The following is a 12746-nucleotide window of genomic DNA, read 5'->3' on the forward strand; positions in this document are numbered from 1 at the left end:
TGAAACCAAACCTCTGACTACCAGAAACGGAGAGTGGAAGACAGGGGTGGAGCATTACAAAATTGCCCTGCTCTGTACTTTCCCCCTGAAGCTCTGGTATGGGCCATTGTTGGAGACAGATACTTGCTAAGATGGACTGTGGTGTGGCCCAGTATGCCAGTTCTTACATGCTCTTATGTTCTTACCCAGAATATCATTTAGCCCACTTGTTAGATGCATTTGGAGTATAATGTCCAGTTTTAGTCACTATAGTTGAAGACAGACACAATTAAGTTGTAGAAAGTACAGCAGAGGACAAATACAGTGCTAACTGGAATGGATGGATTTGCATTTTAGATGCAGCACTAAAGCAGCTATAGTTAAAGTTTTGTCAATGTTTATGGATGTGAGGAAACTAACAAAATCTGAGATTTAGTCTTGAGAGAGGATGATTTAAAATTAAATGACATGTCTGAAGTATTTAAAATTGGCTAAGAGATGTTACAAAAGTAAGCTTGATATACCTGGTTGGCAAACCACAACTAAAGAGGGAATAAGAACTTAAAGAAGCATTATATTATAGAGAGTTAATAGACTAAATAAATTTAGTCAAGTAGCTCTCTGGAATTTAAGCAAAAGTTGGATGGCCATATAAATTTTAAGGAGTCAGGAATAGTGGTCATTTTTGTATTTGGGAATAGCCTACTACCCTTTCTTGGGGTAAAGAGGAAAGCTTTTTAGCTGTTCAGGTTCCCCTCCTCTCACCCCATATTAGCAATAGGTTTGGAGAGGAGGTTTCTGTGCATAGGGGTGTCACGCTGTCCGGAGTGGTTCACAGCTGTGAATGCCAATCTCAGTTCAGACTGTCTGAAAACAGAGCAAATACCTCAAACTGGTGGTACATTCTATAATTAGTTTTCACTAAGCCAGTAACAAATGTGCACTCCTAGACTACTATATGGGTTACACTGGAATGGGTTACCTAGGGAGGTGGTGGAATCTCCTTTCTTAGAGGTTTTTAAGGTCAGGCTTGACAAAGTCCTGGCTGGGATGATTTAGTTGGGAATTGGTCCTGCTTTGAGCAGGGGGTTGGAGTAGATGACCTCCTGAGGTCCCTTCCAACCCTGATATTCTATGATTCTGTGATATTAGTCTTACCATGGAGCCACAGACAGTACCCTTAAGCTTTCCAACCCCTACTTTACCACCCAGACAAACTGGACTTTGTGATGAAAGGTTATTAAAACCAAAATTCACCACACATTAGGTTACTCCCGACCCCTAGGGGCCAGCCACTTACCCCAGGTCAATGGATACTCTTGATCTCACCAAAGACAATGCTGTACCCAATTTCTCTAGTAAACTAACCAAAGATTTATTAGCTAGGAAAAAGAAATGAGTTATTGAGAAGTTATGGAAGGTAAAATACATTATGGGTGAGTCTAAGTTTGTAGTCCAAATGATAGCAGAGATGTTGTATCTGCTAGTTCTCTGTAAGTCTCTCAGGGATACCTCTGTCCAATCGCTCAGGATTCCCCCTGTCAGAACCCATCAGTTCAGAGATACAGAATCGCTCCCCGCGTTTATTTTTATATCTGTTTTCCCTGCAAAGCAGTTTGTCAAGTGTTCCCATCACAGCACGGGTCTGTAAATTTCCCATACTTTGAAGTTAGCATGCATCTTCATTTGCAGTTCCAAGGCTCCAGTCCCATTAGATGGGCAATTAAATTACAGATACATACATAATGCATTTAGTTACAGCAATCCAGACAATCTTTCACTAGTTTTCATGAAGTTCTTACACAGTAAGTAAATTCTCATCCGAATACTAATGCATCTGTGATCTAGGATTATCTAATTACAGGGATACATAATGTAACTACATGTAATCTGATAGCAGAAAACAGAATGCAGATAAGTGAAGACAATGCCATTAACATTCCCTAGTTTTCATGAATTTAGAGCAAATTTAATTACTGGACCATATGCCATGTAAATGTAATGTGATAACATCCCCCTTTGTTCTAGTCTAACAAGTGAATTGGTTCATGCATATTAATACACTTAACATTTCTTTGATATTCACACACACTCCAAACTGAGCTGGTCGATCAGTGTCATGGGTGGGGGAGGGGTGTCAACCAAAAATAACTTAAATTATTTTGGAAGTTTACATTGGATTGATATGGTGGGGTTGTCATTAAGTCATTTCAGAAATTAAAGCCCTATAGCCTGCTTCTGATTCTATACTACTAAGTACCTAGAAAAAACAGCTGAGTGACTGGTACTGTAGCACAAGAGATAATGTGACTGACACTATAAACATCATGAACTAGTCTGCCTTTGATTTATAAGTTGTAATCGTATAGAAATAACTATCTGTATTATAACACACACAATACACAAACTGCAGGCAACTATTTTAGAATCAAATCTTTTACATTCCAAGATATTTATAATTACTGTTCCTAAATGTTTTCATTGTCTTTATGCAATATTTAAAAAGGTGAGCTATATTAAAGCAACCTGAGAACTAGATTCTGTCATGCTTACTCACATGGAGTAATACCTTATTCCTTCAGTAGCCCTTGCTGAAGAGTAAGTCACTACTCTATCTGAGTAAGGGTAGAAGAATCTGGCTTCCATACAAGCTAATTTTTCAGGCAGCCCATAATGTTGATTATGGCTGAATTGGATGCTTAAAGTGTTTTTTCTTTATTAAACAAAGAGAACATTATTTACTGTAAATTAACATGTACTATATTTTATTACATATTGACTATCTTGCTTGTTTAGGATATGATGAAACAATTCTTATTCATTACACAACTGTAAGATAGGTAAAACTGGCCACATAGTTGTCTTTCCCATATTTTGATTACAGGGATAATAACCATAGTAGGAAGCTTTAATTGAAAAGCTTGCATTCAGAAAAATTCCACCCCAGATGCCAGTTTTCTTTTACAAAGAAAGATACCCTTAATAGTAGCAAACCATTTCTATGGCCCTGAATCTGCAAAGACTTGCACATATGCTTAACTTTAAGCATGCAAATAGCCCCATCAGTGAGACTACTTGTGCACTTTAAGTTAAGCATATATGTAGTCTTTGCAGTATTGGGGTTTATGTTTCCAAAACAGATACAGGCATAAGTATGAAAAAGAGAAACGGAAGTAAATAATTAAGAAAGCTAACTATCAGAAATACTTGACTGTAGTCATAAATTGTATTACAATTATTTCCACATTCTCTCTAAGGAAGTCATCTGTGTTCTCCTGTGACCACATAATTTGGATTGGTCTGTAAATTACCATAAAGACTAAATAGCAGGATGTAATAGTTTATGCAAGAAAGCTCTTTAGAAACTATTCAGTTAAGTCTCACAGAAGTCAATAGGGCTACTCGTGTGTTTATAATTAAGCATACTGAATTAGGGCCTTAGAACTAGGTATCTGATGCTTAAATGTTGTTATGGTATCCAATCTCTCAGTTTAGTGAAATACTATGGTTGAAATCTTGCCTCCCCCTGAAACTAAATTTTACCATTGACTTCAATGGGAGCAAGATATCATCCTTTGGGTTTTAAAATGTTTAATGTCTTAATTTTTGTACAATTTTTAAATTAATAGCCACATGATGCAGCATATTTCAAATGATATATAGCAAAACCTTTTGCTGAACATTAAATATATAAATCATTCTCTTTAAAGTGACTTTTCAGCTTTTGACCTCTACAGTGCATATTGAGATTTTTGTTTTTTTTAAGTCAGCATTGTTAGTCCAAACACCAATTTCAAGCATCGGGTAAGATGCAGAGAAGACTATTGCATTAGCCTCAATTTTTTTACTATGTACTATTTGGTTAACATTATGTTTCTATAGGAAAAAGAAGGGCAAAAGGGATGCCAATTTGTGAGAGATACCTTTTATGTTTGGATGTAAAATAATCATGAAAGTAAACAAGATAAAATGAATTATGGGAGAGCCATTGCCATGACACAGTTGATGCTGTGTTCTGTTTCGCACTTCAAGTGGAAATTCTTCATCTTTGTTTTGTATGAAAACTAGCGTGTATCTTCTCAAAATTTTCCACACAATCTTTGAGTAAAGCTTGAATTTTCAGAGGAGTTTCAAGAAAATTGGTTACTTAGTTTCCAAATGATCAATTAAGAACAGACCCAAAAAATGTTTACTAAGTCTCATGATTTTTCAGGCCCCTCTAGCTTGAAGTCTACAAACCACAGAAAGTAAAAATATGTATGCAATGAGACTTTAGTGGGCTCTCTAGGGTTATGTTATTATTCTGTTAATTAACAAGAGAAAAAGAAAATTAGTGTTCCTTGTCGCAACTGTATGCTTATGCATCACAGATAGCCAACTGTGAAGTAGCGGCTGGTTGAAGGCCAAGACCTATAAGGAAAAGTTCAGCTGGTTCAGGAGTGAAGCTAAAGTGTGTTCAGTGGGTTTAGGAGCTCACTCCTGAACTGGCTAAACAGTTTCATGGAGAACACCATCTTTAACAAAGCACTACCTACTTGTAGATTAGAGTATCCTGTTTTTTGTGAAACCATTTAGCTGGCTCAGCACAGAGGCTCCTAGTCTTTGTGAAAATACTCTCAATTGCTACTTTGATGACTAGGGTCTTTGTGAAAGATCCCAGCTGGCTCAGAAGCAGATCCCATTCTTTGGGAAAGGAGCCACTGCTGTGTCAGAGATCCCTTCTTAATTAGCAATATACATTATAATTGATTTCTTATGCACAACGTTTAACTAATGGAGATCATGGAAAAAAGTTACCAACACGAAAAATTCAGAAAGGAAAAGTTTGTTTTGCAAAGGGAAAGTGAAATGTCTCATCGATAGCAAAGGAAAATGAACAGTTTGTTTCATAATATGTTGACCATCTCTACTTTTGAATGCTTTATGAGAGCAATACAGTACTACTTACTGTCACATGCCCCTAGTCATGTGCTTTCCATACAAAACTGGAGCTTAAAACAGTAGAAAAGAGGATTTTCTAGCCTAGTAGCATTTGTGTGGCGTTACAGAGGATAATTTCATAAAGAAAAGGATCTGTGTGAAAGTGCCTCTTCATGAAAAGGGAACTCCTGAGCTGGCTGGTTAGTTTCATGATTATCTTGTTTTTCATAAATGTGCCCAGCTGCCTCAGAGCAGAGCTGGCTTGTGCACTTTCACAAAGATCCTGTTATTTTGTGAAACTAGGCACTAGTGTGTTGGCAACCTTTGTTTAAAAAAAACCTGGCAAAGTAATGGTGCAAAAAAAAATACGACTTAAGGTTGCCCATATAACATATCTACAATACAAAACACAAGGAAATAAAAAAGGAATATAACAATATCTGCCTTCTACTGCTTCACCTAGAGACCATATTACCACTGAAACATCCACCACAACACCTTAATTTTGCCCCAGTAGATACCAACCAGCCTTTCCCCAAATCACTCAACACCATAAACAGACCCAACCTTCCTCAGTTGCTCTGGAAAACCAAACTGGCTCATGTTTGGGGAAGGGGAGCTGGAAGTCTGGCATCTGGATAACGGGACAGAGCTGGGGCTGTGGTGTGTTGTAGGGCGGGTGGGTCTAGCGACGCTGGAGAAACAGGAAGTGTCTCCAGACGAGTAGTGGCCGACACCTCAGCGCCGGGCGGGCAGAGCGGTGCGCGGGGGCGCCCATTTTCCCAGGGTCCTGGGGCACGGGACCCGTTGCTAACCCGCCACGTGTGGTAGATGTGCTATAGTCGGAGCCACCTGGGGCGCTGCGTGCGCCGCGGTTACAGTGGGACACGCTATTTCAATAGGCGCCGTCTCCCCGGGGTGCAGGGCTGGGCACACTGAGGAAAGGCGCTCGGTGTCATCACCCCCGAGCCCGCCTGGGGCGGCCCCCAAAGCGCCTCAGGGGCCGGTTACTCGCCGCCTATAGAGACGAAGGGGCAGCGCCTCTCCTCGGGTAGGTTCACACCCGCCGGGGAGCCCCGCTCTCCCCGCCCCCGGGTCGTGCGTGCGGAAGTGGGACTGACGCGGCAGCGGCGCCGCCCGGGATTGTGGGAGCGGGAGGGGACCGAGGCGGAAGGTTTCCGGCGCTTTCGCGCAGACGTGTCCGGCCGCGGCCCCGCGGAGCCAGCCGCTGTCCCGGCCCGTCCTTCCGCAGCTGCCGCCCCAGCCCGGGCCGGCGGCGCCATGTCCGGGACCAGCAGCCCCGAGGCCGTGAAGAAGCTGCTGGAAAACACGCAGGGAGACCTGCGGGGCCTGAGCCTGGAGTGCCGGAAGAAATTCCCCCCCGTCAAGGAGGTGAGGGGCTGGGGCGGGCCAGAAGGGGGTGGGGCAGCGACCCCGTCTCACCCCCCTGCCCGGGGGCCCCCTCGGAGCTAGGCCGGCGCCTGAGAGGCCCGGGGTGGCCCTGGCTGCGGTGTGCGTGCGGGCTGGGTGTGCTGAGCCCGCCTGCGCTGGGCAGGTGCCGGGTGCGGGCTGGTAACCCGAGTTATGTTGCTGACAACTTGGTTCTGTCTTTGCTCCGGTTTATAACCACCAGGAAGCTCTGGCGCTTCGGGTTGGACTTGGAACTTTTCAAGCCTAGTCTCTGCCCAGAGATGGGTGTTGGGGGGTGATGGTGGGAAGAGTTGTGTTCCGACTAGTTCAGCAGGCTGAGCTCAGGTAGTGTGCTGAAAAATGCTGCTTCTCGTCCGTCCCGTTCCCACCTACTCCCTCCCCCTCCCCCCCAAAAAAAGTCTTATGGACTTTTCATAATCAATTCAGGTGCGAGTTGAAAAATGAAATTTAGCAGGGAGATAACTCTTAGAAAGGAGAAGTAACTCTGAATGATCTGGTGAAATTTGCTTGAAGCTTGGCTGAGTTATGAGGCTTTGCACATATATTGTAAATGTTTAACAATAGCAGTATTTTTAACAGGAGTCAGCCAATGATAAAAGAAAGGGAAGGTAGGCTGCATTAGGTGTATATTGCTAATTTAGGCCCTGGTTCTTTGTGGGCAGATCCCTTCGCTTGCATGGCACCCCATTGACTTCAGTGGGGTTTCCATATATGTACAGGGTTCCAAATTCGCAGATCTAGTTGTGGAACTGAGATTTTATCTATGGAGTGGATGTGTACATCTCCTGAATGAAGGTCTCCAAATTCAGTGTATCTTGTTTAGAACCACTGAAATCTTTGTCAGCAAGTAAAGTTATCCATCATGCAAGGTGCACACTAAGTGCATCAGAGCTCTTCATGAACTCTTTCACTGGGCATGTGCTTTGCATGTCAACAAGTTGTTTTGATTTCAGGTGAAGGAACTTATTTTCTTTTCTTAAAAAAAAAAAAAAAGAGAGAGCTTTATTTTTTATTAATGAAATTTCAATGTTAAGAACCAAATTTATTATTATAAGTTCTGAAATCAAAATTAAGGTTGCAAATGCAGTCTTGGATCAACATCACTTCAAAATCACACTTGTCTGAATTTAACCTCTTTTCTTAAAGTGTCAAGATTACAATAGCTGAAAGAGATAGGATTTTCCTTTTTTGATTATTTTATGCGTTTAACAATATTTTGTGTGTAGTTAGTTTTCCTTTTTTCACCTTGGTAGTATGTCACTTCCCATTTTTTGTGGGTTTTTCTCACACAAACAAGAGGAGGAAAAACACACTTAAAACTGTAAAAATGATTGAAAAACCACAAAAACTGAAAGTTTGTGTTACCTGAAACAACTCATTTCTTTTGACTGCATTTTACATATGTAGTATGATGTAGTCTCTAATCACACGCTCATATATCTCAGATAATACCGTGTCATAACAGTTTTTCATTCTCATTGTAAAGTGCTTAGTGCAGGGGTTCTCAAACTTCCTTGCACTGTGACTCCCTTTTGACAATAAAAATTACTACAGGACCCCAAAAGGGGGGACCGAAGTCTGAGCCTTCCCAAGCTCTGCCACCCCGGGGGGAGGGGGGGGGAAGAGGAGGAATGGGGAGAGGCGGAGGCAAAGCCAAAGCCCCACTGCCCCAGGCCGGAAGGCCAAAGCCGAAGCCCAAGGGCTTCAGCCCCAGGCAGGGGGCCTGTAACCTTAGCCTCGCCGCGCAGGGCTGAAGCCCTCGGGCTTGGGCTTTGGCCCTGGGCCCCAGCAAGTCTAAGCCAGCCCTGGCGACCCCATTAAAATGGGGTCTCAACCCACAGTTTGAGAACCTCTGGCTTAATGAATGAAGCAGAGCTAATCATTAAACATTTTGTCTGAAAATTCATCTTTGTCTGACTTAGACTAATACCCCGACATATAAAATGTTGCATGTGAATCTAGGTTGTAGAAAAATATTGTATGATATACTGTTTTACTTGAGAAATAATATGTGATCAAATATGTTTTGCGTTGTGGTTGTCACTTCACCTTGAATGGTCTCTTAGAATATGTATATGCAGTATAGTCCCAGGATATTACAGAGACAAGGTGGGTGAGGTAATATCTTTTATTGGACCAACATCCGTTGATGAGAGAGACAAGCTTTTGAGCCACACAGAGCTCTTTTTCAGGCCCAGCTTGTCTCTCACCAACATAAGTTGGCTCCAGTGAAAGATTGTATGTACATCACCCAACCTGTCTCTCTTAGGTTATATTTCAATTACTTATGTTCAACAATCTGTTCCACATTGTATTTAGTTGTGACGCTATGGGTATGTCTACGCTGCAATTAAAAACCCGCGGCTGGCTTGTGTCAGCTCGCTTGGGTGAAGGGGCTGTTTAATTGCAGTGTAGATGTTCAGGCTTGGGCTGTGGCCCAAGTTCCGGGACTTGCCCACCTCACAGGGTTCTAGAGCCCAGGCTTCAGCCCAAGTCCAAACATCTGGATTGCAGTTAAACAGCTCCTTACCCCAAGCCCCACGAGTCCAGTCAACTGGTACGGGCCAGCGGTGGGATTTTAATTGCAATGTAGACATTACCCTATGAGTACCTTTCCCAGATCTGAAGAAGAGCTCTGTGTAGCTCAAAACCTTTAAAAGTTATTACCTTAGAGAAGCCATTGTGTTTAGTAATCTGTGAGGTTGAGAAATCTTGGAATTGCTTCAATTATGAATAGCTGTGGCATGAGGAGGAGAGAAATCATGAAACATACTCTTCATCTCTCCCCCCCGTTCCCGCCCCAAAGTCTTAGATGCTTTTTCACAGCATATGTAAGAGCATGTATCCTGAAGCTCCAGCAGTTCAGCCAGCATCATTATCCTTTATCCTAGGCTTATACGTTCTGGTAGGAGACCAATAGAGGTGTACCTGGTGATTCACTAGGTGATGTCACTTACAATGACATTTAATACTGGGCAAAATGGATCCTACAAAAAACAAACAAACAAAAATTCTAATGTCTTGAGCATACATTGCTGGCAATATTTCGGGTATAGTTAATATGCTATACTTAACCTTTCTGTAATTCAGAGGTTCTCAAACTTCATTGCACCGCAACCCCCTTCTGACAACAAAAATTACTACAGGACTCCAGGATGGGGGACTGAAGCCTGAGCTCGCCCGAGCCCCATCGCACGGGGGGTGGGGATGGGCAAAGCCCGATCCCCAATACCCCAGGCGGCGGGTCCAAAGCCGAAGCCCCAGGGCTTCAGCCCAGGCACCAGGGTCTGTAACCTGAGCCCCGCTACCCAGGGCTGAAGCGCTTGGGCTTCGGCCCTGGGTCCCAGCAAGTCTAACGCCAACCTTGGAGACCCCATTAAAACGGGGACCCACAGTTTGAGAACCATTGCTGTAATTGAATGGAAAAAACATCAATTTACTAGGACATTCAGACTACCCCTTGTGTTTTTCTTCATTTTTGGCTGTGTTATGTAATGGTATACAAGTCTTACTTGTATCTCTATAGATTTACACTATACATGGAGGTGTTCTGAAAATGAAAAATATATTCTGAGGCCAAAGAGTGATGTGATGATCATAAAGTTGTTAAATGCCTCATCAGTTAATTACACTGATGCAGAACTTACTCCATTTTACTACAGAATTCTGTTTCTATACTATAGAAATTGTCCCTGTGGTAGAATATCAGGGCAAAAGTGGAAGATTAAACCACTTGCTTATGGTTAAAGTACTAATGGTAGAGCAATAGTTGATCCTCATGTTTACTACTCATAACATTAAATAACCTGAATTGTTTCTATATACAATATATGTGTTTATCATTTACTATAATAATTCTTTTGTTTAACGTAGTAGGCTTGGTAGTCTTTATACTTTTTTGGCAGGAAGTAAATGCTTAACTTCTAAATTTGGATTGAACTGCATGGTATTAATAACCCACAACACAACTAACCACTATTTTAACCTATTAGGCCTGGTCTACACTACGGGGTTAGGTGGAATTTAGCCACGTTAGTTCGATTTAAAAATGACTGCGTCCACACAACCAACCCCGTTCAGTCGACCTAAAGGGCTCTTAAAATTGACTTCTGTATTCCTCCCCCCGGTGAGGGGAGTAGCGCTAAAATCGACCTTGCTGGGTCGAATTTAGGGTGGTGCAGTCGCAAATTGATGGTATTGGCATCCGGGAGCTATCCCAGAGTGCTCCATGGTGACTGTTCTGGACAGCACTTTGAACTCCGATGCACTAGCCAGGTACACAGGAAAACTTTTGAATTTAATTTCCTGTTTGGTCAGCGTGACGAGCTCAGCAGCACAGGTGACCATGCAGTCCCCCCAGAATCGCAAACGAGCTCCAGCATGGACCGAAAGGGAGACACTGGATCTGATTGCTGTATGGGGAGAAGCATCTGTGCAGGCTGAACTCCGATCAAAAAGAAGAAATGCAAATATATTTGCCAAAATCTCATAGGGCATGTTGGACAGAGGCTACAACAGGGACACACAGCAGTGCCGTGTGAAAGTTAAGGAGCTCAGGCAAGCCTACCAAAAGACAAAGGAGGCAAACGGTCGCTCCGGGTCAGAGCACCATACATGCCACTTCTATGACCAGCTGCATGGCATTCTAGGTGGGGACTACCACTATCCAACCACTGTCTGTGGACACTTGCAAGCGGGGAGTCTCACGCAAAAGGGATGAGGAAGAAGAGGAGGAGAGAATGCACAGCAGTCAGGCGGTGAATCCGTTCTCCCCGGCAGCCAGGAACTTCTCATCACCCTGGAGCCAATACCCTCCCAAGGCGGGATCCCCGACCCTGAAGCCTGAGAAGGCACCTCTGGTGAGTGTACATTTGTAACTACAGTACAGGGTTTAAAAGCAATAGTGTTTAATGTTTGATTTGCCCTGAAGAACTGGATGCATTCGTGGCCAGTACAGCTACTGGAAAGGTCTGTTCACATGTCTGGGGATGGAGCCAGAATCCTCCAGGGACAGCTCCATGAAGGTCTCCTGGAGGTACTCTGAAAGCCTTTGCAGAAGGTTTCTGGGGAGGGCTGCCTTATTTCGTCGTCCACGGTAGGACACTTTACCACGCCAAGCCAGTAGCAAGTATTCTGGAATCATTGCAGCACAAAGCATGGCAGCGAATGGTCCTGGGTTTTGATCGCATTCAAGCGACATTCAGTCTATATCTTTCTGTCTTAGCCTCAGGAGAGTGATATCATTCATGGTCACCTGGTTGAAATAGGGGAATTTTTGTAAGGGAACAGTAAAAGGACCCCGTTCGTGCTGGGCTGTTTACACTTGGCTAAAAGGGATCATCCATAGAATAGCCACGTGGCGGGGGGAGGGAAGAGGGGATCATCCCAGAGAATAGTCACGCGGTGGGGTGGGAGAGTAGGTGTGTGTTCCACATCCACCCGAAAACCGCAGCCCCTCCTTTTAAATGTGAAACCCAACCCATTGCTTGCTCTGGGAAAGGAGGGTACTGCAGTTTGAAAACATTCCCACATGTTATGAAGGCATTAGAAGCCAACCCCGCGTACCCTTTGGCTTACTATGGCTGCCTGGAAACCGAATTCTGTTGCCCAGCTGTGTGTGTGTGATGGGTCACCATACCGGCAGGCGCTCAATATAAAAGGCTAAATGCGGCCTTGTACCTAAAGCACATGTGCTGTCTGCTGTGAATTGCTTGATTCACTGTGAAAGAGTCTCCCTTTTGTTCTCAGAAATGTATCATCTTAAATTTTACTCTCCCTTTTTATCTCCCCCCAGGTGCAAATGTTTCTATGCTCCCCCTATCATCTCCGTCCCTGTGGTTATTGCAGATTAGAAGGCAAAAAAAAAACGCACTTGCGATGACATGTTTTCCGAGCTCATGCAGTCCTCCAGCACTGATAGGGTACAGCTTAATGCATGGACGCATTCAGTGGCAGAGGCCAGGAAAGCATTAAGTGAGCGTGATGAGCAGAGGCAGGAAGCAATGCTGAGGCTAATGGGGGAGCAAACGGACATGATGAGGCATCTGGTGGAGCTGCAGGTTCCATCCCAGATTGCAAGTGGTAGAAAAGTAACTACAGGGTGGTCAGTCCATATCACCCTTTATGCCCTTGGATGGAGGCACTAGTGTAAACCAATAGACACATTCAGTGGCAGAGACCAGGAAAGAATTAAGTGAGCTCGAAGAGCGGAGGCAGGAAGCAATTCTGAGGCTAATGGGGGAGCAAACAGACGTGATGAAGTGTCTATTGGGGGAGCAGACGCCCAAGAACGCGGGGGGTGAGGCTCCGGGCACCCAGCCACTCCACTCCAGAGGATGGCCCAAGCAACAGAAGACTCTCATTCAAACAGTTTGGTTGTTAGTGTGACTACAATAAACAATGTGGCCTTGTCCTTC

General features: G+C 43.7%; 1 protein-coding gene across 3 annotated transcripts in view; it reads left to right on the top strand.

Annotated features, from left to right (window-relative positions):
- Positions 1 to 6071: 6071 nt before the first annotated feature.
- MON2 (MON2 homolog, regulator of endosome-to-Golgi trafficking) overlaps positions 6072 to 12746 on the top strand; it is a 175086-nt gene continuing 168411 nt past the window's right edge. For all 3 annotated transcript variants that reach the window (XM_026648770.1, XM_026648771.1, XM_029910836.1), the window contains exon 1: positions 6072 to 6291. In XM_026648770.1, the coding sequence (XP_026504555.1) occupies positions 6181 to 6291 (111 nt within the window). In that variant the 5' untranslated portion in view covers positions 6072 to 6180. The remainder of the gene's footprint in view (positions 6292 to 12746) is intronic.

This window comes from Terrapene carolina, unplaced genomic scaffold (genome assembly GCF_002925995.2).
Source record: "Terrapene carolina triunguis isolate 2854851 unplaced genomic scaffold, T_m_triunguis-2.0 Scaffold68, whole genome shotgun sequence".
Taxonomy (NCBI): Eukaryota; Metazoa; Chordata; order Testudines; family Emydidae; genus Terrapene; species Terrapene triunguis.